This window comes from Primulina huaijiensis, chromosome 7 (assembly GCF_012295235.1).
Source record: "Primulina huaijiensis isolate GDHJ02 chromosome 7, ASM1229523v2, whole genome shotgun sequence".
NCBI classification, from domain to species: Eukaryota; Viridiplantae; Streptophyta; class Magnoliopsida; order Lamiales; family Gesneriaceae; genus Primulina; species Primulina huaijiensis.
Window position 1 is genome coordinate 9,195,027 of NC_133312.1, and position 25,573 is coordinate 9,220,599.

The window sequence follows — 25,573 nt, forward strand, 5'->3', positions numbered from 1 at the left end:
GTCCTTAAGCATGTGGTCACTGGCTCCACATTTAAAGCATTTCCCTGATCCCCATAGACACTATCCCGGGTGTTGGCGATTGCATTTCTGACACACTGGGAAATTACCGGGCCTCTGCGGAGCCTTCTGCTGCGGGATAGGACCCTTGATTTTCGGTGGTCCCTGATAGGGCTTCATCACTGGTTGCCCTTGGAACGGCCTCTTAAATTGAGGTCGCTGCTGCTGCTGCTGCTGTGGAGCTTGATAGGGCCTCTTCCCTGCCTGTCATTCTCAATGTCTCTCTGATCTTGCTCTGCCACCAAAGCTCTTGACACGGCAACTGCGTAAGTACTAGGACCAGCAACTCGGACGTCACGGCTTAAGATCGGCTGCAATCCATCCATGAAATGCCTCAACTTTTCTCGGGCATCATTAGCTATTAGGGGCACAAAGTAACAGCCCCTTTCAAACTTCCTCACAAACTCTGCAACGCTGCTGTCCCCTTGACGCAACGCCATGAACTCTCTGGTCAGCCAGGATCGTACTTCCTCGGTGAAGTACTTGGAGTAGAACACTTCCTTAAACCCATTCCTGGTCAAAGTCTGCAGATTTACTGATGCGGACGCGCTTCCCCACCATAACTTGGCGTCCCCTGATAGAAAGAATTTAGCACACCTGACACGGTCTACATCTGCCAGCTCCATGAAATCAAAGATTACTTCGATGGACTTAATCCATCCTTCTGCTACCATCAGGTCTGTGGTCCCCGAATACTCTTTCAGATTCATCCTCCTAAATCTTTAATACCCCGCCTCCGGTTGGGGCCTCACCCCTGCACCCCCTGCTGCAGCTTGGTTCCCCGTGAACTGCGCGAAGAACTGTGTCATACCTGCAAGCATCTGCGCCTGCATATCCGGTGGTGGACGAGGAGGTGTGACCCTTTCTTCAACTCGGGCCTCTCTGTCCTCAGCCCTTGCTTCCCGATTAATCATGCATCTAGGAGGCATACTGTTCCAATAATTACCCAACACGTAAACCCAATATGCATGAACATGATACTAATAGCATAAGATGCACGTAATTTGGATTTAAATATGCACATGCTGAAATCATGACATGGTACTTACTACATAACATAATTCAAAACATGAAAACTTACAGACTTGGGGTGTGACTTCGTGAGCTTCTCGTAACTGGCAGTAGGCATAACCCTTTACAAGAACATCGCTCTTATACCAGCTGTAACGTACCGTACTTTTTAACTATTTAAAATTTGCGGAAAAATTAAAAATTTTCTGAAATAAAAGGCGTACCTTCAAAATTCGATAAAATAATTGTTTATCCCCAAATGTTGTTGCAACAAAAGATCTCAAATAAAATTTACAAAAAGTACTTGTTTAAAACTCATAATCAGTAACATGAAATCAGAGTATTTGAAACTTTCGTAAAATCTTAAAATGACATGGGCGGTCCTCGGGTCTAGCCTCCTGCTAACTCCAAGCCAGCTCCTTGGTCCCCACCCCTAGTCTCCTCAAAATCATCCTCACCTGCATCGATCAAGTCTAGTGAGTCTAAAGACTCAACACGTATAAACTGCAAGTAACGAGTAATGCATAATAAAACCACATGCAACGTTAAAATATGGCGTACATACTGAAATTGAACATACATCAAAACTTGAACGTACATACGTACATAGACGTGCCATCAACGTAGAACTTTCATAAACATGATTGCTTCGTACATACATGAGCATACATAACATAATTTTGCGTAGAGGCATGTTTCAAAGCAAGTGACCCATAACATAATCGCCTGATCAGACTACACCACAGTACTGGGCTGACTGGGACGAATCCACTGCCACATACATGAGATCCCCGTTCATGCTTTAACGGGCGGATTGGTCCCCGTTCATGATTTAATGCTTTCCAATCCTGATCTAAACCCGTTCATGCTTTAACGGGGTGGAGAGGTCCTCGGCCACGTTCACCGACTTCCAAACCCATTCATAGTTGGAGAGGTTCTCGGACACGTTCTCCCGCTTCCAAACCCTTTCATAGTTTGGTCACAAGACATTTAGCATACCTCCAAAAACTTAAAAGTAATTTCTTTGGCACGTCGAACATACTTACTTGGCGTTGAGGGATTCGTTGGATCTCTTTTTGGGCTGCTGCTGCAACATACTAACATGAGTTTACATACTTAGCTTGCATAACTTAGACGTAGTTATACGCTCTCACCACCCAATTCAATAAATAACTTAAGACCTTCTAAAATACTCGGGACTTGACCTCATTTAAATCATCGTACTAAACCATGACGTGAAACTCCCAAGAACACAATACATTTTTCATAAAACAGGTGGTACACGGACCCCGTACCAAGATCCGGCTACGAGTCCGTGTAGGTTCGCTACAAGACCTACCGAAAAGAAGAAAGGACACGGACCCCGTGCTAGGGTCCGTCTAGAGGTCTGTGTAGGCACTGGAAAATGGTACTTCGAAGAAAAAAAAGGCACGGACCCCGTGCCTTGGTCCGTGTGGGGGTCCGTGTTGGCTCACAAAAATGACACCAAGAAGAAAATGAAGGCACGGACCCTAGCAGTCCTAGTCCGTGTGCCTGCGAGACTTGTAACCCACGAAATTTCAATGCTGCGATGCTTATCATTCTAGACTCGATTTATGGACCATGAACCGACACCTCGAGACCCATCCTAGCATACCCTAACATTGAACAAAACTCGTACAAACACACCAAAGCAACAACGTGCAACCTACGACACATACAATTCAAAAACACGGCAATTGGCACCAAATCGCTTCCTTTGACTTCTCATGAATTCAAGCGCCTATCGACGCTAACCGGTAATCCAAATACCAACCCAACATCATACTAAGCATACCTATACGCAGCAACGACCACCCGTCGATCCCCAACGAAGCCTGCAACAATAAAACTTCAAGAATGCATCAATACATAATTTTCAAAAAAACGCAGTTTGAGCAGTCCCACGAAAAACACAATAACTCACTCAATTTTTATCCAAATAATTTGAATTTACTGTCAAATAGAAGGTATCAAAAAGTTCTACGTTTTATATGTTGAAAAATTTCACAAAATCACGACCGAAAAATCGCAGTTGTCAAAAGAACAGTAAATTTGGAAAATTTAGATCTAAAAACGTTTCAAAATCGATCCAACATGTTTCTGCCCAAACCTTGCACATCATACATGTATTTTTACGCATAAAACAACGCAACACGTACTATGACATGATCGATGCAGAAAGAAATAGAATATACGTGCCTTTGAATATGAAAATTTTACCGAACCGGCGATACCGAAGCGGAAACGGAGCGAGGCTTGATCCGCGACGAACGTGGCTCGATTATATTGAGATAAACTCACAAAAATTGCTGTGAATTATACAGAGGAGTGGGCGGCTGCTCTTGGGAAGGAGAACCCTAGGTTTTTTTTTTGAAAAACAATTGAAAATAACTTGTGTATGTGTGTGTTGTGTGTTTTAGTGGGTGTGTGCGTGTGTTAGGGAGTAAATGTGGGTGAGTGAGTTTAATTAGGGGGAAAATTGCAAAATAGATAATTAACAACTTAATAAAAAAAATTTAACCAAATCCTTAACTTTACAAATCCCCTAATTAACACAATAAAATGTCCAAGTACCATATATTTAAAAGTTTAAAATCATAAAATTACTTAATAATTAAATTAGGATTTAAAATACTAACACCTCATAAATTAATTAAAATGCCCCATCCTTAACTTAAAATAAAATACCACAATAAAAATTTTGCCAAAAATCGTCGCCGGTCTTTTCCTCGATCCCGCCTCGAATAATCGCCAGAAACATGAAACTCGAAAAACATTTAACATGCATCACCCAAACATAAATAATTGAAAATAATGCATTTAAATAAATCATGCATGTCTAAAACTCATTTTAAATTTAAATAAATTATTTAATAATTAAATAAATGCATGGGTTTTACGTGTACTGGTTTTGGGCTCTACATGGTGTGTGTGAGTGTGTTTTCGGCTGAATTAAAAAGGAATTTTGGTGTTTAAAAAGACCTAGGAGTCCTATTTATAGATTTAATCACATGCTAATGGGCTTGAGTTTTGGGCTTGCAAGTTTAAGGGTTGGGTCTTCTTTAAAAAATTAAATTGGGCCTAATAACAAATATTTAATTAGAACATAAAAGTTTGTAAAATTAGTTTCCCAAAAATAATATTTTTCATCTTTTAAAACTCTTTGTTTGCCTAAAACCGACTTCCCGGGAAAAATCGAGCTCGACTTGTAAAATAATTCGAATTCCAGCATTTTTAGGAAATTAAATCATTTTTAAATCATATTAGGAAGCCTTGCCATTATTTAAAGAAAAATACATATTCTTGTCTTGGACGCCCCTGGTCTCCTTTCCTCTGCCTATTATAGATTATTCGGGAAAATCTTCAAATTTCATGTAATCATGTCATATAATCATTTAATCATGCAATCATTCATATAATAAATATCATGCTAACATTTAAAGTCAATTAAATAAAACAATTAAGAAATTAAAATAATTTGCATGCATGCGGTTTACGTAAGTTGGTTTTTCAGACGTTACAGGAAGACTCCACAAGTTGCCTTGGAAATAATTCAAATATTGATTAAAATAGTGCAGGTTCGCTAGACATTAAATGAGAAAAGAAGGCTGGAGTCATTGAAATGAATGTATTGAATGCAATTACTGCTAAGATTGATGGGTTGACCCATAAATTCTCTAAGCTACAACTGAATCAAGCAAATCAATTTCAAGGAATAGTCATCGAGGAACAACCTAATTTTGATGAAGAAGCAGTGAATTTCGTGTGGAATCAATGGAGACAACAATCCAATCCATACAGTTCCACGTACAATCCAAGATGGAAGAATCACCCTAATTTATCTTGGAAGAATATTGAGAAATGAGAATTCCCTTAATCCAACACATATTCCTCCTGTTTATCCTCAACAAGTGAAACAACAATGATTATTGGTACCACCAGCATCTCTTGGATTCAAGCAAGGAGATCGAAGACCAATTTATGAGGATTTTTTAATGAAACACGCTGTGAGGATGGAGACGAGGCTACAAAATCTTGGTGCAATCTTGCAAATATTGGAAGCTCAAATGGGTCAAATAGCCAACCAATTAGCAAATCGACCCCTTGGAACATTACCAAGTGATACTGAGAAAAATCCGAAAGGAGTGAATGCAATGATTACAGTGATCAAGGCCGAGGAAGAGGAACCAAAGAAGCAGAAATCTACAGATGTGGAGGAAAATAATGATGGATGAGTGAAATCAAATACAAAAGATGCTAAGGAACAGAACACTCGCCACCACTACACGGAAGACAGGTAAGAAAGGTAAAGAGTTTGATTCTAATGATAATATTGATATTAATACACTTCATTTTCCTCAAAGAGAAAGGCAACTGCAATTGGATCATCAATTTTCAAAATTTCTTGAAGTTTTTAAGAAATTTCACATAAATATTCTTTTTGCAGAGGCTTTGGCTCAAATGCCTTCTTATGCTAAATTCTTGAAAGATATTTTGACTAAAAAGAGGAAACCTGTTGATTTTGAAACTGTTAATCTTTCTGAGGAGTGTTCAGTTATTTTTAAAAATAAATTACCTCCAAAGCTTAAGGATCCAAGTAGTTTCTCCATTCCTTGCACTATAGGAAATTCTAAGTTTAACAAGGCATTTTGTGATATTGGTGCTAGCATTAATCTTATACCTTATTCTTGTTTTGAGAAATTATGGATTAGAGAAGTTAAACCAACCACTATTTCCTCTCAACTTGCTGATAGATCTATTAAATATCCTAGGGGTTATAAAGGATGTTTTGGTTAAAATTGATAAATTTATATTTTCAGTTGACTTTGTTGTGCTAGACATGGAAGAGGATCGTGAGATCCCCCTAATTTTAGGTCGTCTTTTCACTGGAAGAGCTCTCATAGATGTACAAAATGTGAGTTAGTTTTAAGGTTGAATAATGAGAATGTAACTTTTCGTTTTTTTCGTAGTATGAAATATCCTGTTGGATCTTCTAATTGTTATAAAACAGATGCTATTGATGACATTGTTGAGTGTAGTCTACATGATATTTTTATTGAAGACCCACTGTAGATGCTTTTTGTGAACCCAAAGTGCATGGAATCAAACAGAGAAGAGGTGGAAGAGTGTATGAACTACTTGGAGGTATCAAAGCCTCTGCCAAGGTCGGTAAATTTGAAGATTGGGGAGCTTGGACATATTCCAAAATCACTTAAACCTTCCATAGAAGAACCCCCATTTCTCGAACTCAAACCACTTCCTCCTCATTTAAAATATTTATTTTTGAAAGAAAAAGATAAACTTTCGGTAATTGTTTCTTCTTCCTTGACAGATGATGAAGAATATAAGCTCGTGAGAGTGCTGAGCGACCATATATGCGCCACTGGATGGAGCATAGCTGACATCAAGGGGGTTAGTCCATCCATGTGCATGCACAAAATTTTAATGGAAAAAGAGCCTTCCCTCGCTACTCAACCCCAAAGGAGACTAAATCCAGCTATGCATGATGTCATAAAAAAGGAGGTAATCAAACTCCGTGATGCAAGTATGATCTTTCCTATATCCGATAGCAAGTGGATAAGTCATGTGCATGTTATTCATAAGAAAGGGCGATCACTGTTGTTCAAAATGAAAATAACGAGTTAATCCCTAATAGAGCTGTGACTGGGTGGCGTGTTTGTATTGACTATCGCAAATTGAATTATTCCACAAGAAAGGACCACTTTCCCTTACCGTTTGTTGATCAAATGCTAGAGCGTTTGGTAGGTCATGCTTTTTATTGTTTTCTAGATGGTTATTCTGGATATATGCAAATCCCCATAAACCCCGAAGATCAAGATAAGACAACTTTTATGTGTCCTTATGTACTTTTGCTTATAAAATAATGTTGTTTGGTTTGTGTAATACTCATGTTATTTTTCAACATTGTATGATGGCGATATTTCATGATATGGTTGAAAAGTATATTGAGGCCTTCATGGATAATTTTTCTGTTTTTTGGTTCTTCTTTCGACTCTTGTTTGATTAATTTGTCAAAAGTCCTAAAGAGATGCAAAGAAACGAATCTTGTACGTAACTGGGAGAAATGTCATTTCATGGTAAGGGAATGAATTGTCCTTGGTCACAAAATTCTGAAAAAGGGATTGAAGTGGATAGAGTTAAAGTAGATATCATAGAAAAGTTTCCTCCCCCTACTAATGTCAAGGGAATTTGTAGTTTTATTGGGCATGCAGGTTTTTATAGGCGATTTATCAAGGATTTGTCAAGTATTGCTAAGCCTTTAACTAATCTGCTAATGAAAGATGTTCCGTTTGTTTTTTTCTAAGGATTTTTTACAAGCTTTCAGGTATTAAAGCAAAATTTGACTACCACCTCGATCATTGTCGCACCATATTGGAATCTACCTTTTGAACTCATGTGTGACGCAAGTGATATTGCTTTAGGGGCTGTTTTGGGGCAAGAGAGGGACAAATTCTTGCATGTAATCTACTATACATGCATGACACTTTCAGGAGCTTAATTGAACTATGCTACTACAGAAAATATTTTTTGTTTGTTGTGTTTGTTGTGCACAAGTTTCGGTCATACCTTGTAAAGAGTAAAGTGATAGTCCACACGGATCATTACGCTTTGAAGTATCTCATAAACAAGAAGGATGTCAAGCCAAGATTGATAAGATGGATCCTTCTACTCCAAGAATTTGACATAGCGATCGTGGATCGCAAGGGGACTCAAAACCAAGTTGTTGATCATCTATCGAGATTGGAGAAGCACGATGAAGGTAAAAAATGTAATTAGAGATGAATTTCTTGGCGATAAACTTTATATAATCTCTAATTTACCATAGTATCCTGATTTTGTCAATTATTTGTCATGCAAATTTATTCCTTCTCATCTTACATATCATTAGAAAAAGTTGTTCTTTTCGGATTTAAAATATTATCTTTGGGAAGATTTTCTTTTGTTTAGAATTTTTGCAGATGGCATTATTCGTAGATGTATTCCAGCGGAGGAGGTAAGTTCTATACTTGCTCATTGTCAGAGTGGTCCAACTAGAGGACATTTTGGTGCAAGTAAAACGGCCACAAAAATTCTTCAAGCTGGATTCTATTGTCCTACACTGTTCAAGGATGCACACACTTATGTTCTGAATTGCAATTAATGCCAACGTGTTGGTAATATTTCAAGGAGACTCGAAATGCCATTGAATAATATTTTAGTCTTTGAATTGTTTGATGAGTGGGGAATTGATTTCACGGGGCATTTTCCAGATTCCTTAGGAAATAAATATATTTTGGTAGCTGTGGATTACATATCAAAGTGGGTGGAAGCAAGTGCTTGTACAACCAATGACTCTAAGGTGGTGATCCAATTATTAAAGAAAAATATTTTTACAAGATTTGACACACCTAGAGCCATTATTAGCAACGGGGGAACACATTTTTGTAATCGCCATTTTTAATCTCTTTTGACTAAGTATGGGGTCATGCACAAGGTGGAAACACCTTATCATCTTCAAACTAGTGGTCAAGTAGAAGTGTCAAATAGGGAGATTAAGAAAATTCTTGAGAAGACCGTTGGATCTTCGAGAAAAGAATGGACTAGTAAGTTGGATGATGCATTGTGGGCATATAGAACAGCATTCAAAACCCCTATAGAAACTTTCTTTTTTTGTTTGGTCTATGGAAAAGCTTGTCACCTTCCTGTTGAACTAGAGCATAGGGCATTATAAGCTACTAAATTTTTGAACTTTGATGTGCAAGCTACAAGTTATCGGCGTCTTCTAAAACTCAATGAGCTGGAAGAATTTCGTCTTGATGCATATGAGAATGCAAAAATCTACAAGGAAAAGACAAAGAAGTGGCATGATGCAATGATTGTGAATAAGGAATTTGATTCTGGACAAAAAGTTTTTCTTTATAATTCTCGTTTGAAACTCATGCCAGGTAAATTTCGTTCCAAATGGTCTGGGCCTTTTACTGTTACTGATGTTTTTCCATTTGTGTTGTAGAAATCCGTGGATATTCTAGAAATCCCTTTAAGGTGAATGGACATCGATTGTAAATTTTTCATGAAGGAATTGTGGAGCAAAAGGAGCCGAGTACTCCTTTGCACGATCCGGCCTAATTTATAAAAGGAGTTGTCTAGCTATAGACAATAAATTTAACGCTTGCTGTGAGGCAACCCAGTGATTTATTTTAATTCTTGTCATTCCATTTTTTATTTTTACTTTTTCATTTTGTTATGTTAATCCTCTGTGATTTTGGTGTGTGTAGGGAATATTGTAATGAAGAAAGATGATTCAGATGCTAGAAAGCTTAAACTGTTGAAATAAAGTATTACAATCATCGAGGAATTCTACGATCTTCATGTTGCACTTCATGGATCTTAAAGCAACACTGCCAGTGAAGTGTTCTGTTACTATTCTATACTCAAGTTTTATATTCTTTTTGAATGACATGACACCGAGAGCATTGTAAATCTAAAGTGTGGGGGGACTAGTGTTTTGTTTCACGTCACCACACTTAGCATGTGCTTTATTGTGTAATCTTCGAGCATAAAAATTTTTCTGGTTATTCTTTGAGAAACTGCACTTGTGATTACATGACACACTAATTTGACTCTCTAGATTTTTTATTACTCAAGAGAATGAATTACTCCTAAAATTGATTGAGATAAGCTGTAGTTGTAGATGAAGGATTTGAGCACAAACTAGTTTTGTATCATATTTTGAGACATCATTTATTCACTTTAAGTCATACTTATATGAATTAATTGTGAATTCACAAGAGGTGAGCTCATAAAAAAAAAGAAACAATCTAGAACTTGTCAGATTATCATACGAGACGAAAATACGGAGGAGAATGACTTAGAGATGATTTAGGCGATCTTTGGACTGGTTGAGCCTTTCAAGCCTACCCAATGCATCATTCATATCCCTAGTATCCCCTTTTGAGCCTAGCAAATCGATTGGAGTGTGTCAAAGACATACAATTAACTCCCATTCTTATTCCTTCAAAATCTCACATCAACTACCGAATTTTAGCTCATGCACTATTCTTTTACCTTAATTGAGAGAAATAAATNAATTAAAAAAGAAAGGAGGAAGGAATATTGTATGATGTGTTGATTGAAAAAACTAAAAAAGAATGTTGTTGATGATTGAAAAAAGCTTAAGGAAGAGAAAAAAGGGAAGATGAATGAAAGGAGAAGAAAGTTGAAAATGTTAGATGGGGGATGATGAAATTCAATTTTAGTGAATGATTGAATATTCTTCAGTTTATATTTTTATTTTCTGATTTTTCCGAGGACGAACAAAGGCTAAGTGTGGGGGGTGATTGATAAGACTAAATCTGATAGAGATTTATGGATTTATTTGTGCTTATCTAGAATTTTTATCCCTAATTGTGTGATTATTTGAATTAATAATTGTGGATTTGAATAAAAGTGAAAAAGTGTTTCATTGGGAGATAAAGATAAATTTACAAGACTTCAAAGGAAAAAATATAAAAAGAAAGGAAATAAAATATTTTTATATTTTATTCTTTGATGATATTGAAATTTTTGAAAAAATATTTGTGGATCTTTGATACTCACGGGAAATTCAGAGTCCGATTCCGGCGAGGGTCACTAATCCAGACGCAGGTTTGAAATTGTCCTGAGCCTGAAATCACAAATAAGACCATTAGAAGGGGGCCAGGAGGGTGTCCTGGCGTAGCCCCTCCGACGCTCAAGTCAGAGACTGAGGATATATGGGGGAGCAGCTAAGGGTGCTGCTGAAAACAATATAGTGAATGAATAATCATACGCTCAAACCTGGTATTTATAGGAGAATACCTGGGTTGCTCAGGGGCCCTTCACATGTGGGCCGTAGAGATGGGCCGGCAGTTTGGGCCTGATCTTGATGGGCTCATCCATGGGGTATCACTAGTCTCCCCCTCCCGAGTCGAACTGAATCGTAGGGTCAAAGTTCGATTAATTGTGTTGTCCTTAGTTTATCGGCGATGAGGACATACCGTGCCAGAGAAATTAATTTTGTTTGTCGTTAACGCACAATGTTTGCCGCTGCAAAAATTACGGGGATCGACTTGCCCGGTCAGGTCGTGGGGGTTTGGGGGCAACGCCTCCAAAAGCTCTCCAGAAATAATCAATCGCAAGGGTGAGGACGTGCACTTTCATTCTGCCGTTCGTCAGTCTCAAATCAAATCGCAATCTCATCCTGAATGGTAAGATTTGGTCTGAGCTCCCCTAAAAATAGAGGTCCTCCCCTACTTCAATTTCACTTCTCCTCTACGTAATTTTCTTTCCAATTTCATTTAACATCTCTCCCCCGCCCACGCCTCACTCGAGCCGTCGCCCACGCCTCGCCCAGCCACCATCTCGCGCCGCCCCGCTCTCGCCCGAGCGCCTCGCCTCGCCTCGCCCCTGTCCCGCGCTGCGCCTCGCCCCAGCCCGGCACTCGCCCCTGCCAGCGCGCGCCCTCGCCCCTGCCATCAGCTCTCCCAGCCGCGCGGATCCCCTGCCACGAGCTCGCCCTGCCCCGAGCTCGCCCCTGCCATCAGCTCGCTCGGCCGCGCACTCGCCCTGCCCCGAGCTCGCCCCTGCCATCAGCTTGTTCGACCTCGCTAGCACGCTCTGCCCCGAGCTCGCCTGCCACGCCCTGACAGCCACGCTCGCCCGGCGCGCACACAAACGCCCAGCGCTCGCCCAGCCGCGCAGACCCCTTGCCACGAGCTCGCCCACCGCTCGCCCAGGTCGTGCGCACGCCCTGCCACCAGCCTCGACAGCGCCCATCGCCTGCCGAGCACTCGCCCGAGTGCCGCACAACCAACTCGCCCCACGCCGTGCTAGCATGCTCGCCCATCGCCTGCCGAGCACTCGCCCAGCACGCTCGGCTTTTGCTGCTCGCCCCTCATCCTCTCGCCACGCTCGCCCCACGCCGTGCTACCACGCTCGCCCAAGCGCGCCACGCTCTCCCAAGCGCCCCTCCATCTCCTGCTTGTCTGGCGCACCACACCACGCCCGCCCGAGCACACGCCATCTCCTGCTCGCCCAGCGCACCACGCCCTTTCCTGCCCCCTGCCACGCTCGCCCCCGAGCACCCAGCAGCACGCCCCAGTGCCTTGCCAGCCCACCGAGCGCACGCTCACCCACGAGCCCCCAGCCAGCACACCTTTCTGCACTGCTTTACATTCCGTAAGATTATGCGACTTTTGCAATGTTTACACTTGGTTATTTCATTTCGCGCACTTTTGGCATGTATGAAACTCGTTTTATGCAACCTTGAGTATTTTGCATTTGAATTTGCTGCTTCTCATGAATTTATCTTTGATGTTATTAAACCACAATGGCTAATAAAATATCCAACTCTCCTTCTCTTCTGGTAGGCATACCTTAAGCAAGCAAGTAAAAATTCGACGCCCTCACCCTCTAGCTCCTCGGCTAGGCGATGTTCTAACAGAAAAATAAAAATTCAACGCCTCCACCCTCTAACTCCTCTGCTAGGTGACACCTTAGCAGGAAAATAAAAATTCAACACCTCCACCTTCTAACTCCTCTGCTAGTTGACACCTTAGCAGGAAAATAAAATTTCAACACATCCACCCTTTAACTCCTCTGCTAGGTGACACCTTAGCAGGAAAGTAAAAATTCCACACCCCATCCTCTCACTCCTCTGCTAGGCGATGTCTTAGCAGGAAAATAAAAATTCCACCCCTCCACCCTCTAACTCCTCTCCTAGGCGATGCCTTAGTAGGAAAATGAAAATTTTCTCCTGCCCTCTGCTCCTCTACTAGGCCATGCCTTAGTAGGAAAATGAAAATTTTCTCCTGCACTCTGCTCCTCTACTAGACGATGCCTTAGTAGGAAAATAAGATCCAACACCTCCACCCTCTAACTCCTCTGCTAGGTGACACCTTAGCAGGAAATTAAAAATTCCACACCCCATCCTCTAACTCCTCTGCTAGGCGATGCCTTAGCAGGAAAATAAAAATTCAACCCCTCCACCCGCTAGCTCCTCTACTAGGCGATGCCTTAGTAGGAAAATTTAATTTTTCTCCTGCAAGCTGCTCCTCTACTAAGCGATGCCTTAGTAGGAAAATGAAAATTTTCTCCTGCCCTCTGCTCCTCTATTAGGCCATGCCTTAGTAGGAAAATGAAAATTTTCTCCTGCCCTTTGCTTCTCTACTAGGCAATGCGTTAGTAGGAAAATAAGATTCAACACCTCCACCCTCTAACTCCTCTGCTAGGTGACACCTTAGCAGGAAAGTAAAAATTCCACACCCCATCCTCTAACTCCTCTGCTAGGCGATGCCTTGGCAGGAAAATAAAAATTCAACCCCTCCACCCTCTTACTCCTCTACTAGGCGATGCCTTAGTAGGAAAATAAAATTTAATTCTCCCTCTCCACTCTGCTCCTCTGCTAGGCGATGCCTTAGCAGGAAAATAAAATTTCTCTCCCCCCAACTCTGCTTTTCTGCTAGGCGATGCCTTAGCAGGAAAAATCAAGCTTCAACCTTCCCCCCCCTGACTCCTCTACTAGGATCAGCCTAAGTAGGTAAAATTTAATTCATATTATCCTCATAATACAACATTCACGAACTTAATATAAAAACTCGGCTTTATTAAATTTCAACTGATAACGTAAGACAAATTCAGAAACGAAATACACCAAAAATAAAGTCAAGATTAATATTCTCTAAGGTGGTAAGCGTTCCCGGGCCTCTTTAGAGCCTTACCCAGCGCATTCTCCAACTTTCCACTCTGCTCCTCTTGTACCTCCACAGGACAAAGTTACCCACTTAGAAGCTTCTCCGAATGACTCTACAACTGTAAGACTGAGCTTAAGCTTCCATGCGAATGCTCACGACCTCTCTTTTCTTCTTCTTTCACGATTCTTTCATAACACCGACGCGCGACCTTCTGGTCCCCGCACAAGACTCCAACCCCCTTCCCCACAGGAAACTTCAGCTTCGGTTGGTATATGGACGCTACTGCTCTCAAATCCTTTAGGGCTGGTCGCCCCAGAATTCCATTGTAAGCGGCTGGGGTGTCCACCACGGTAAATGTCATCATCTTTGTTATACGCAGAGGTTCGTGTCCCAAAGATAGAGGGATGAACATCAGACCCAAAGGCAGGATGGCGTGTTCTGCAAACCCATACAGCGGGGTGGAGACCGGCTCAAACTCAAATCCCTCCACCTTCATTTGATCCAACGTGCTTTTAAACAAGACGTTCACGGAGCTTCCATTATCAATAAATATCCTCGCCACATCATAATTGGCAATGGTGGCCGTTACCACCAAGGCATCGTTATGTGGAGTCACAACACCTCGGAGGTCTTCCGGCCCAAAGCTGAGGGCGGGGTCTTGTGGTAAGTCTGCACCCCTAGATATCTCAAAGTTCTCCAGCATTATCCCACGTGCCTTCCGAGCTCGCCCCGAGTCTCCATCAGTAGCACCTCCCGAGATCATATGAATCATTCCTCTCGTAGGGTGGTTATCCTCATTCATTCCCCTCCTCGGTTCGACGGGCTCCTGAGGGACACCTTGACATCGACCTTCCCCTCTCTGCTCCCCGATCCTCTGATTTATCCATGGAAGGCCTTGACCACGCCTAGGGGACGAGCGAGACCTCTGTCGACTCCTGGATGAGGATCCTTCTCGTTTATCCCGCGAAGGCAATCTAGCACTGCACTCAACCCTTTGCGACTTCTCCCACCTCCCCCCGGACTCCCTCACTTCCATCACCTTGTCCCGACTCCCATCCAGAGGAACATGGGATGAGAATTGGCCTCTGCCCCTAGCCTTATCATCCTCCCTCTCGGCCGCGCCTCTCTTCCTACTTCCTCTTTCCGCTCCCTCAACTCTACTTCTCTCAGGTCGCTGCTCCTTCCTCTTATGCCGTTGGGGATGTTCGAGATTTACATATTTTTATGCCCGAGATAACAGATCATCATAACTTGATGGAGGTTTCTTCACTAACGATTTAAAGAACTCTCCTCCTCTAAGTCCCTGGGTAAAGGCACTTATCATGATGTCAGGAGTGGCCGCTGGTATCTCCAATGCTGCGTTTGTTGAAACGCTGGACAAACTCTCGCAAAGTTTCAGCTTCTTGTTGTTTCACCACAAACAGGCTCAAATAGTTTTTTTGGTGTTTTTTGCTGCTAGCGAATCTGTGCAAGAAAGCAGCGGAAAAATCCTCGAAAGATCGTATGGAGTTGGGCTGCAAGGTGTTAAACCATTGCTGGGCTGACCTCACCAACGTGCCCAGAAACACCCCGCACTTGACCCCATCTGAATATTGATGTAACAGGGCCGCATTCTCAAACCTCCCCAAGTGTTCCTCGGGGTCAGTATGTCCATCGTACTCACCCACATTCGACTGTCGAAAATTTGGAGGAAGCCCTTCTTCTAAAATGGATAGTGAAAAAAGACTTCCTCTCTTGGGTGCCGGCGCTCTGCTTCCCCACTGCTGCCTCAACATCTGTATTTCCTTCCACATTTCTCCCATCTCACTAATCTCCCCCCTTTGGTGGGGCTGTGGCTCTTCAACCCTGCTCTGGTGGCCCTCAACATCTTCCTCACGCTCCTGACGGGCTGCCTGTTCCTCCACAAACACAGACTCTTGATTCCTTTTCATGGCCTCATCCACTGTCCGGGCGATAAATTGGCCCAGCTGTTCCAGGGTCAAGTTCCCCACGTTCTCATTAGGACGGGTTTGTTCGACCCTTGTCTCGTGAAGGGGCTGCTCGGTTCTTGTCTCTTGACGAGGTTGTTCCTGTCTCGTCTCCACATGAGATGATTCGGGTTCCCTCTGAGGACGCGATGATGCTGAGGTAGCTCTTCTACTTCATTTCTTGCCTACCATCTCTACGTCTCAACTCAAGATTTCCCACAGACGGCGCCAAGTGATACTCACGGGAAATTCAGAGTCCGATTCCGACGAGGGTCACTAATCCAGACGCAGGTTTGAAATTGTCCTGAGCCTGAAATCACAAATAAGACCGTTAGAAGGGGGCCAGGAGGATGTCCTGGCGTAGCCCCTCCGACGCTCAAGTCAGAGACTGAGGATATATGAGGGAGCAGCTAAGGGTGCTGTTGAAAACAATATAGTGAATGAATAATCATACGCTCAAACTTGGTATTTATAGGAGAATACCTGGGCTGCTCATGGGCCCTTCATCTGTGGGCCGTAGAGATGGGCCGGCAGTTTGGGCCTAATCTTGATGGGCTCATCCATTGGATATCAATCTTGATGAAGATAAAGCCTCACACTTGAAAATAAAACATCTACAATCTTATCTACATTTTTTAACTTGACATGGGCTTAAAAAGATTTGAGGGTGAGGCCGATTGAAGAGGATAAAAAAAGGTGTGAAGCAGAGGAACAAAGGGCACAGAAGACGGAAGCACATACGAGAAGAAAGATAAAAGGAGCATAAAAGAAAGCAGATGAAGGAAGATAAGACAGAAGTGCAGAACAAAAGGGAGGAACAGAAGGCTACAGTGAAGCAGCAACAGTGAGGAAGAAGAATTGAAGGGAGGAAGATAAAAGGCAGAAGCTGGAGGAATTCCTCAACGCACGCCAAATCATTGAGAATTCTTTTCATTCCTTCTTAATTATGTATTTTTTTATTGAATTTAAACATAGATTTGCACTTTTGTTTTAAATTTATGGAATAGATTTTTTTAGACTAAGGCCACGAAAGGACCGAGACAAATTATTTTTGATTTTTTGAGTTTGATTCAATTCTATTATTTATTTTTATTCATTGATTGATGTCGTTTATCATGTTTTCTTTTAATCTGACCAATTAAATTGAATATTCGTTGGTTAATTTAAAACTGGAAGGCGATAGATTAATATTTGCTTCATACATCAATCAGCACATGGTTAAATTGACTAGAAATAGTATTCGATTTCAGTGTGCGACTTTAGGTTGAAAAACTTGAATTTCACAGCGACTTTATGAGGTTGAATCTATTTAAATTCAGTTAAGAATGATTGGACTATTAGATTCAATTAGATTTATTAATTCGAGAAATCGTTTAATACATAATTTTGGTAAAGCATCAATTAATCCTCATCCATTTCATGTATTGCTTTAACAAAATATGCTCATGTAAATTCATCTTAGTAAAAATCGAATACCTCATCAGTATTCATGTCCATATCAACATCGGACATGAGACGCTGAACTTGTTCAACATCACTGTCACTGGATTCATTCTCTGAATCAAAACTAAAATTTTTCCACTTACTTTTACTCTCTTCAGACACCACTGTCGTATGGTTCTTGCGACACTTCTTGTCATTTCTTTTCTACCCTTTATTTTTATAATCATATTTATTTGGCTCAGGAAAATCAACAATGATGTGACCAGTCTTCTAACAGTTGAAGCACACCATGTTACAAGATGGCGACTCCTTATAATTCCGATTAGGGTTCTGAAATATTGTGGTTCTTCTTCATGAACTTGGAAAACGTCTTGACAAACAATGACATTGCATCATTTTTTAGTAGTTCACAAGTCTTCTTTTGGATGGGTTCAATAGTGGTGAATGTAAGAGCTTTCTTTGGATGGTTAGAAGTAGATTCCTCTCCGCTTCTGGTTTCATTTCAAACTTGTATGCCTTTAAGTTAGCAGAAAAGTTATGTAGTTCCAACTTGTTAGAACCTTCAATTCTCTCATAACAATTGTCTTTACATCTCATTTTCTTGGAAGGACTCTCATAACTTTCAAGCCTACTTTCCTGTTGGTGTACTCTTTTCCAAGAGATCCAAACTCAATGATGATACTACTGAATCTTTCATCAATGTCATTTAGAGATTCTTTGGGATTCATCTTTGATATTCTAAAAATTCCGCATGACACTATGAATTTGTTATCTTTTGTCTGATCATTTCTATCAGAGAGCTGATCAAGTTTTACAATTATTTGTAACAACTCATTTCAACTAGGGCTTAACAAATACCTAAGTTGAAACTCTTATTGTTCACTTTGCAAATCTAGTTGTTCAAGAACTTTTGGTTCACCAGACAACTAAACAAATAACTAACAGTTAGCTTGTAACGACATGAGTTGGTTAAGTAGAACCAAAAGATCCTTGAATGATCTGATATGTTCTGATAGGCTAGTGCTAAGTTAACAACTTGAAATCTGATCATTTAAGTGTTCTCAGAAATTTTGTGATAGTGTAGATTGAAAGATGTGCGAGAGTTCTTCTTCTAAATCTACATTCATATATATAGTTGAAAAACTCCAACGGTCTGATTTGCTTCTCAACTATACTTGTCTCTATCAAAATTGTATACTGTAGTAAATTTCATTAAATGCCCCCTTGTCTTTTTCTGATTTAGCTCAAATAGCATATGTAATGTATTCTGGATTAGGTCACCTTGGGAAACATTATGTCACATCAGGAGTTGGTGAAGTAGTGTTATTCATGCTAAAAATGGTAATCTTCAGAACGGTCGGAAAAAAAATTGTATCCTTGGTGATTTGCTCTTTTTTGAATGCAATTGGATAATAACGGTCTTCATTTAATATGCTCGATCAGAACTTATATGATCAGCCACTTCTAAAGAATGATACACTATAGCATCTGAACTTTGTCTCAGCGGTTGGAAACCTAAAAAACATATAATAGCTGCTGATTTCCTGAAAAAACTTGATATTATTTTGTCAATTACAAAAACTTAGGATAAAAGAAATATTTTAACATAATTTACTGGATTTTGAGAAAATAGACTTTTTTATTTTGGTTTTTGAGAAACTTTATCTATATTAAATGTACTCGTTGAATTGTTAATTTAAATCAAGTTAAATTTAGTCTAGTAATTTTATTACTAGGCTGCACTTTATATTTAATAATATTTTTAAGCATGGGCTAAGTTAAATNGATTTGACATCGGCGTCGTTTAACAATCACACAATTGAAAACAACCAGCCTCGTAGCATAGTATAAACCGAAAACCAGTTTATTAATCATAATTCTCAAAATCAACTCAAATTTTCAATCTTTATCTGCTTATATTCGAAATTCTNTAGAAATAGTATTCGATTTCAGTGTGCGACTTTAGGTTGAAAAACTTGAATTTCACAGCGACTTTATGAGGTTGAATCTATTTAAATTCAGTTAAGAATGATTGGACTATTAGATTCAATTAGATTTATTAATTCGAGAAATCGTTTAATACATAATTTTGGTAAAGCATCAATTAATCCTCATCCATTTCATGTATTGCTTTAACAAAATATGCTCATGTAAATTCATCTTAGTAAAAATCGAATACCTCATCAGTATTCATGTCCATATCAACATCGGACATGAGACGCTGAACTTGTTCAACATCACTGTCACTGGATTCATTCTCTGAATCAAAACTAAAATTTTTCCACTTACTTTTACTCTCTTCAGACACCACTGTCGTATGGTTCTTGCGACACTTCTTGTCATTTCTTTTCTACCCTTTATTTTTATAATCATATTTATTTGGCTCAGGAAAATCAACAATGATGTGACCAGTCTTCTAACAGTTGAAGCACACCATGTTACAAGATGGCGACTCCTTATAATTCCGATTAGGGTTCTGAAATATTGTGGTTCTTCTTCATGAACTTGGAAAACGTCTTGACAAACAATGACATTGCATCATTTTTTAGTAGTTCACAAGTCTTCTTTTGGATGGGTTCAATAGTGGTGAATGTAAGAGCTTTCTTTGGATGGTTAGAAGTAGATTCCTCTCCGCTTCTGGTTTCATTTCAAACTTGTATGCCTTTAAGTTAGCAGAAAAGTTATGTAGTTCCAACTTGTTAGAACCTTCAATTCTCTCATAACAATTGTCTTTACATCTCATTTTCTTGGAAGGACTCTCATAACTTTCAAGCCTACTTTCCTGTTGGTGTACTCTTTTCCAAGAGATCCAAACTCAATGATGATACTACTGAATCTTTCATCAATGTCATTTAGAGATTCTTTGGGATTCATCTTTGATATTCTAAAAATTCCGCATGACACTATGAATTTGTTATCTTTTGTCTGATCATTTCTATCAGAGAGCTGATCAAGTTTTACAATTATTTGTAACAACTCATTTCAACTAGGGCTTAACAAATACCTAAGTTGAAACTCTTATTGTTCACTTTGCAAATCTAGTTGTTCAAGAACTTTTGGTTCACCAGACAACTAAACAAATAACTAACAGTTAGCTTGTAACGACATGAGTTGGTTAAGTAGAACCAAAAGATCCTTGAATGATCTGATATGTTCTGATAGGCTAGTGCTAAGTTAACAACTTGAAATCTGATCATTTAAGTGTTCTCAGAAATTTTGTGATAGTGTAGATTGAAAGATGTGCGAGAGTTCTTCTTCTAAATCTACATTCATATATATAGTTGAAAAACTCCAACGGTCTGATTTGCTTCTCAACTATACTTGTCTCTATCAAAATTGTATACTGTAGTAAATTTCATTAAATGCCCCCTTGTCTTTTTCTGATTTAGCTCAAATAGCATATGTAATGTATTCTGGATTAGGTCACCTTGGGAAACATTATGTCACATCAGGAGTTGGTGAAGTAGTGTTATTCATGCTAAAAATGGTAATCTTCAGAACGGTCGGAAAAAAAATTGTATCCTTGGTGATTTGCTCTTTTTTGAATGCAATTGGATAATAACGGTCTTCATTTAATATGCTCGATCAGAACTTATATGATCAGCCACTTCTAAAGAATGATACACTATAGCATCTGAACTTTGTCTCAGCGGTTGGAAACCTAAAAAACATATAATAGCTGCTGATTTCCTGAAAAAACTTGATATTATTTTGTCAATTACAAAAACTTAGGATAAAAGAAATATTTTAACATAATTTACTGGATTTTGAGAAAATAGACTTTTTTATTTTGGTTTTTGAGAAACTTTATCTATATTAAATGTACTCGTTGAATTGTTAATTTAAATCAAGTTAAATTTAGTCTAGTAATTTTATTACTAGGCTGCACTTTATATTTAATAATATTTTTAAGCATGGGCTAAGTTAAATAAATTTTATTATAGATATAAAAAAATTAAATTAAATATATTTTCAAAAAAATAAACCTCGGGCCAGGGCCCACTCTAGCCTTTGGGTTGGCTCCATCCCTGATACTCTAATATGGAGAAAGTTCTCTTAGGAGAATCAATCAGGTTGCGTTTTCTGTCAATGATCGAATAGGTCGCTAATCAGTCTATTGGCATGGATTAGAGATCGATTTTTCANTCTCAAAATCAACTCAAATTTTCAATCTTTATCTGCTTATATTCGAAATTCTTTATTAAATTTCTTGGATTGTGATATATTTATTCATCCCAAAATTTCAAGTTGCAACGTAATCAATACCATCTTAATTTCGAGCTTCATAATTCTGCACACGATAAAATTATCTACACAACTTAGATAACCTTAAAAATTTTATATTCTGAATTATTTAAATATTAATATCCAAGATTACACCATCCTAGTATAATCACATTAATAAAAGATATGATCACGATTGTACAAAATCCCGGGTTTTACATCCCTCCCTCCTTATGGGAAGTTTCGTCCTCGAAACTTGGGTTGGCTTAGTCTATGAAGAGGTACGGGTATTGGTCCCTCATCCTTTTTTCTAGCTCCCACGTGGCTTCTCTTTCTGTGTGGTTAGACCATTGCACCTTGACGTAGGGAATGACTCGTCGCCTTAGTACTTGGTCCTTGGTATCCACAATTCTAATGGGAACTTCTTTGTACTTCAGTTCTTCTCCCAAGTTACTTTCGATCATGAGCGGTTCTGCTTCCAACATGTGGCTTGGGTCCGAGATGTATTTCCGTAGTTGGGACACGTGGAAAACGTTGTGAATTCTAGACATGCTTGGTGGCAGTGCTAATCTGTATGCTAGCGTGCCCACTTTTTCCAAAATCTCAAAGAGTCCCACATAACGAGGGTTCAGCTTCCCAGCTTTACTGAATCGGACCACTCCTTTCATAGGCGAGACTTTTACGTAAGCCTTCTCGCCAATGTTGAATTCTACTGGCCTTCTTTTCAGGTCTGCCCAACTCTTTTGTCGATCTTGAGCTGCCTTGAGTTTCTCTCGGCCTACTGTAACCTTGTCTATTGTTATCTGTACGAGCTCGGGTCCTACTATTGCTTTTTCTACCACTTCATCCCAATATAAGGGTGATCGGCATTTCCTCCCATACAGAGCTTCGTATGGGGCCATCCCAATACTGCTGTGATAGCTGTTATTATAGGCAAACTCGATCAAGTGTAGATGATTGCTCCAGTTGCTACTGAATTCTAGGGTGCAGGCTCGCAGCATGTCTTCCAGGGTTTGAATTGTTCTCTTGGTTTGGCCATCGGTTTGTGGATGATAGGCCGTACTAAGAGTCACTTTCGTTCCCATGGCCCCCTGAAAGATGTTGCAGAAACGTGAGACGAATCTTGAATCTCTGTCAGACAGGATGCTCACTAGTACTCCATGAAGTCGTACAACATTGTCCATATACAGTGTGGCCAACTTGTCCAGATTGTAGTTCATCCGGACGGGTAGGAAGTGTGCGGATTTTGTAAGCCTATCAACAATTACCCATATTACGTCCTGACCTTGCCTCGACTTCGGTAACCCTACCACAAAGTCCATGGAGATATGTTCCCATTTCCATTCAGGTATCTCCAACGGCTACAATAATCCTCCAGGTCGTTGGTGCTCTGCTTTGACCTGTTGACACACTTGGCATTTAGCGACAAATTCTGCCACGTCCCTTTTCATTCCATTCCACCAAAAATTGCTCTTAAGATCTCTGTACATTTTTGTACTCCCTGGATGGACTGAAAATTTGGACTTGTGTGCTTCTGACAGTATTTCTTGGCGAAGGTTATCGCAGTCTGGTACACACAGTCATCCTTTCATCCATAAGACTCCTTTGTCATCGATTTGTAGATCTTGAGACTTCCCACTTTCAACTTGTTCCTTAAGTTTCTTTAGCTCAGGGTCTCGGTCCTGGTTTAACTTGACGGTCTCTTGCAGACATAGCCTCGCGGAGAGTGAGGCCAGAGTGATCTTGCTCTCTTTTTTCCGACTCAGAGCATCGGCCACCTTGTTCGCTTTACTCGGATGGTAATTAATAGTCAGGTCGTAATCCTTCAGGAGTTCGATCCATCGTCTTTGCCTCATGTTAAGTTCCTTTTGGGTGAACAAGTACTTGAGGCTCTGGTGATCTTTGAAAATTTCGCACTTGGCGCCATAGAGGTAGTGCCTTCAAATTTTTAAGGCAAAGACAACTGCTGCAAGCTCCAGGTCATGCGTAGGGTAGTTCTGCTCGTGCGGTTTCAACTGCCTTGATGCGTAGGCGATCACTCTTCCCTCTTGCATGAGTATGCATCCCAAGCCTTCCTTAGATGCGTCACTGTAGATGGTGAATTCCTTATCTTCAGTGGGTAGGATGAGTACTGGCGTGGATGCGAGCTTTTCTTTTAATGTCTGAAAACTTTTCTCGCAACCTTCGTCCCAGACGAACTTAGAATTCTTCTGAGTGAGTTTAGTCAGTGGTATGGCGATTGATAACCTGCCAGTCCAAGGAAGCTCCTGATGTCGGTGGCGTTCTTAGGCTTTCGCCACTCTGTAATTGCCTCGACCTTCTTGGGGTCCACTGATACCCCTGCTTCAGAGATCACATGTCCTAAAAAGGATACACTCTTTAGCCAGAACTCATATTTCTTAAACTTAGCATAGAGCTCATTCTCTCTCAACGTCTGCAGTGTAAGGCGGAGGTGCTTTTCGTGATCTTTCTCATTGGAAGCATAGACGAGGATGTCGTCAATAAATACCACTATAAACTGATCTAGGAATGGCTTGAACACTCTATTCATTAAGTCCATGAAGGCTGCAGGCGCATTGTTCAGCCCAAAAGGCATCACTGTGAACTCATAATGCCCATATCTTGTTCGAAAAGCTGTTTTGGGGATATCTTCAGCCCTGACTTTCAATTGGTGGTATCCTGTCTTCAGATCCAATTTAGAAAAGACTGCGGCTCCCTTCAGCTGATCAAATAGGTCGTCTATCCTTGGTAGAGGGTACTTGTTCTTAATAGTGATCTTGTTCAGTTCCCTATAGTCAATGCACAATCTCATACTCCCATCTTTCTTCTTTACAAAGAGTACTGGCGCTCCCCATGGAGACACACTAGGTCGAATTTGTTTTTTGTCCAGCAATTCTTGGAGTTGCTCTTTTAGCTCCTTGAGTTCAGCTGGCGCCATCCAGTAAGGTGCTTTAGAAATTGGTGCTGCACCAGGAACCAGATTAATTTCGAACTCAACTTCGCGGTCTGGGACTGTCCCTGGGAGTTGTTCTGGAAAAACATCCGGGAACTCACATACTATTGGGATGTCTTCTATTCTCAGTTCGACTTCTCCTTGCACTTCGCTGATCATTGCTAGGTAGAAGTCTTCTCCGGATTTCATGGCCCTCCATGCTTGGGAAGCGGAAAGGAGTGATTTTCGTTCCTTGGATTTACCGTGATACACGATCTCTTCCTGATTCGGGGTTCGGAGTTTAACTCTTTTCCCTTTACAGTCCACCATTGCATTATTTTTGGCTAACCAATCCATTCCTAGAATGATGTCGAAGTTGGCCAAAATTAATTGTATTAAGTCTGCGCTGAAAGTCTGATTACCGATACTGATCATACAGTCCCTGTGAATATCATGAGTTTCGATGGTCTTACTTGCAGGTGTGGCTATTCGAAAAGGTTCGGCTAGTGATTCGGGCTTAAGTCCTAATTTCTTAGCAAATCTTTTAGACATAAAGGAATGCGTAGCATCACAATCAAATAACGTGTAAGCAGGTACTTTTTGAATTAGGATGGTACCTCACACAACTTCATTGGCGTCGTCGGCCACTTCTTGAGTCATAGCAAAGACCATGGCGTTAGGTTTGCTTTCCTTTGGCTTGTTAAGGTTAGCTCCTGTATTTGTCCCAGTTCCCTTGTTGGGCCCGGCTGCTTGGTTTGCAGTAGTAGGACATTCGGCAATTCGGTGCCCCGCTTTCCCACATCCGAAGCATACACCACTAGTTCTTCGGCACTCCCCTGTGTGTTTGAAATGGCACGTTGGGCACAGCTTGGGTCCTTGATAGTTGGCCGTTGAGGGTTGCCCTGAAGCAGGTCCGCCTGATTGATTGGGCTTCCTGAGCTTCTGACCACTCTGAGAAGACTGACAGATATGAGGACGCTTGTTCTTATTTTCTCCCTCTCTTCGGCGGATGTCGGTTTCAGCTCGGATAGCTGCGCCCATCAGGTCTGAAAAGTTGGCGGGTTGGTAGACTGCTAGAGCTGATTGGATCCTGCTGTTCAATCCCTTTTTGAAGCGATGTAATTTCAAAACTTCCTCCGCCATGATTGCCGGAGCATAAGATCCAAGGGCATTGAACTGGGAGGTGTATTCTACAACTGACATATCCG

At 40.6% G+C, this 25,573-nt stretch overlaps 2 protein-coding genes across 2 annotated transcripts; one reads left to right on the forward strand and one right to left on the reverse strand.

Moving 5' to 3' along the window:
* The first annotated feature begins 5,343 nt into the window (after positions 1-5,343).
* Positions 5,344-9,424, forward strand: LOC140981573 (uncharacterized). Its single transcript, XM_073448003.1, has 10 exons — positions 5,344-5,386; positions 5,537-5,749; positions 5,910-6,004; positions 6,163-6,612; positions 7,436-7,570; positions 7,666-7,870; positions 8,070-8,104; positions 8,585-8,693; positions 8,853-9,035; positions 9,366-9,424. The coding sequence occupies exons 1-10, from the start codon at positions 5,344-5,346 to the stop codon at positions 9,422-9,424; spliced, it is 1,527 nt and encodes a 508-aa protein (XP_073304104.1).
* A 12,275-nt stretch (positions 9,425-21,699) lies between these two features.
* LOC140981574 (uncharacterized) lies at positions 21,700-22,335 on the reverse strand. The gene has a single exon (XM_073448004.1). It carries the CDS (start codon positions 22,333-22,335, stop codon positions 21,700-21,702), a length of 636 nt encoding a protein of 211 aa, XP_073304105.1.
* Between the last annotated feature and the right edge of the window lie 3,238 nt (positions 22,336-25,573).

Coding starts and splice junctions, on each gene's coding strand:
- LOC140981573 (XM_073448003.1), top strand. CDS start 5,344: ATGCTAAGGAACAGAACACTCGCCACCACTACACGGAAGACAG. Junction 6,005..6,162: donor CTCTCATAGATGTACAAAAT/GTGAGTTAGTTT, acceptor GACCCACTGTAG/ATGCTTTTTGTGAACCCAAA. Junction 8,694..8,852: donor TTCGAGAAAAGAATGGACTA/GTAAGTTGGATG, acceptor TTGATGTGCAAG/CTACAAGTTATCGGCGTCTT.
- LOC140981574 (XM_073448004.1), bottom strand. CDS start 22,335: ATGGCCCCATACGAAGCTCTGTATGGGAGGAAATGCCGATCACCCTTA.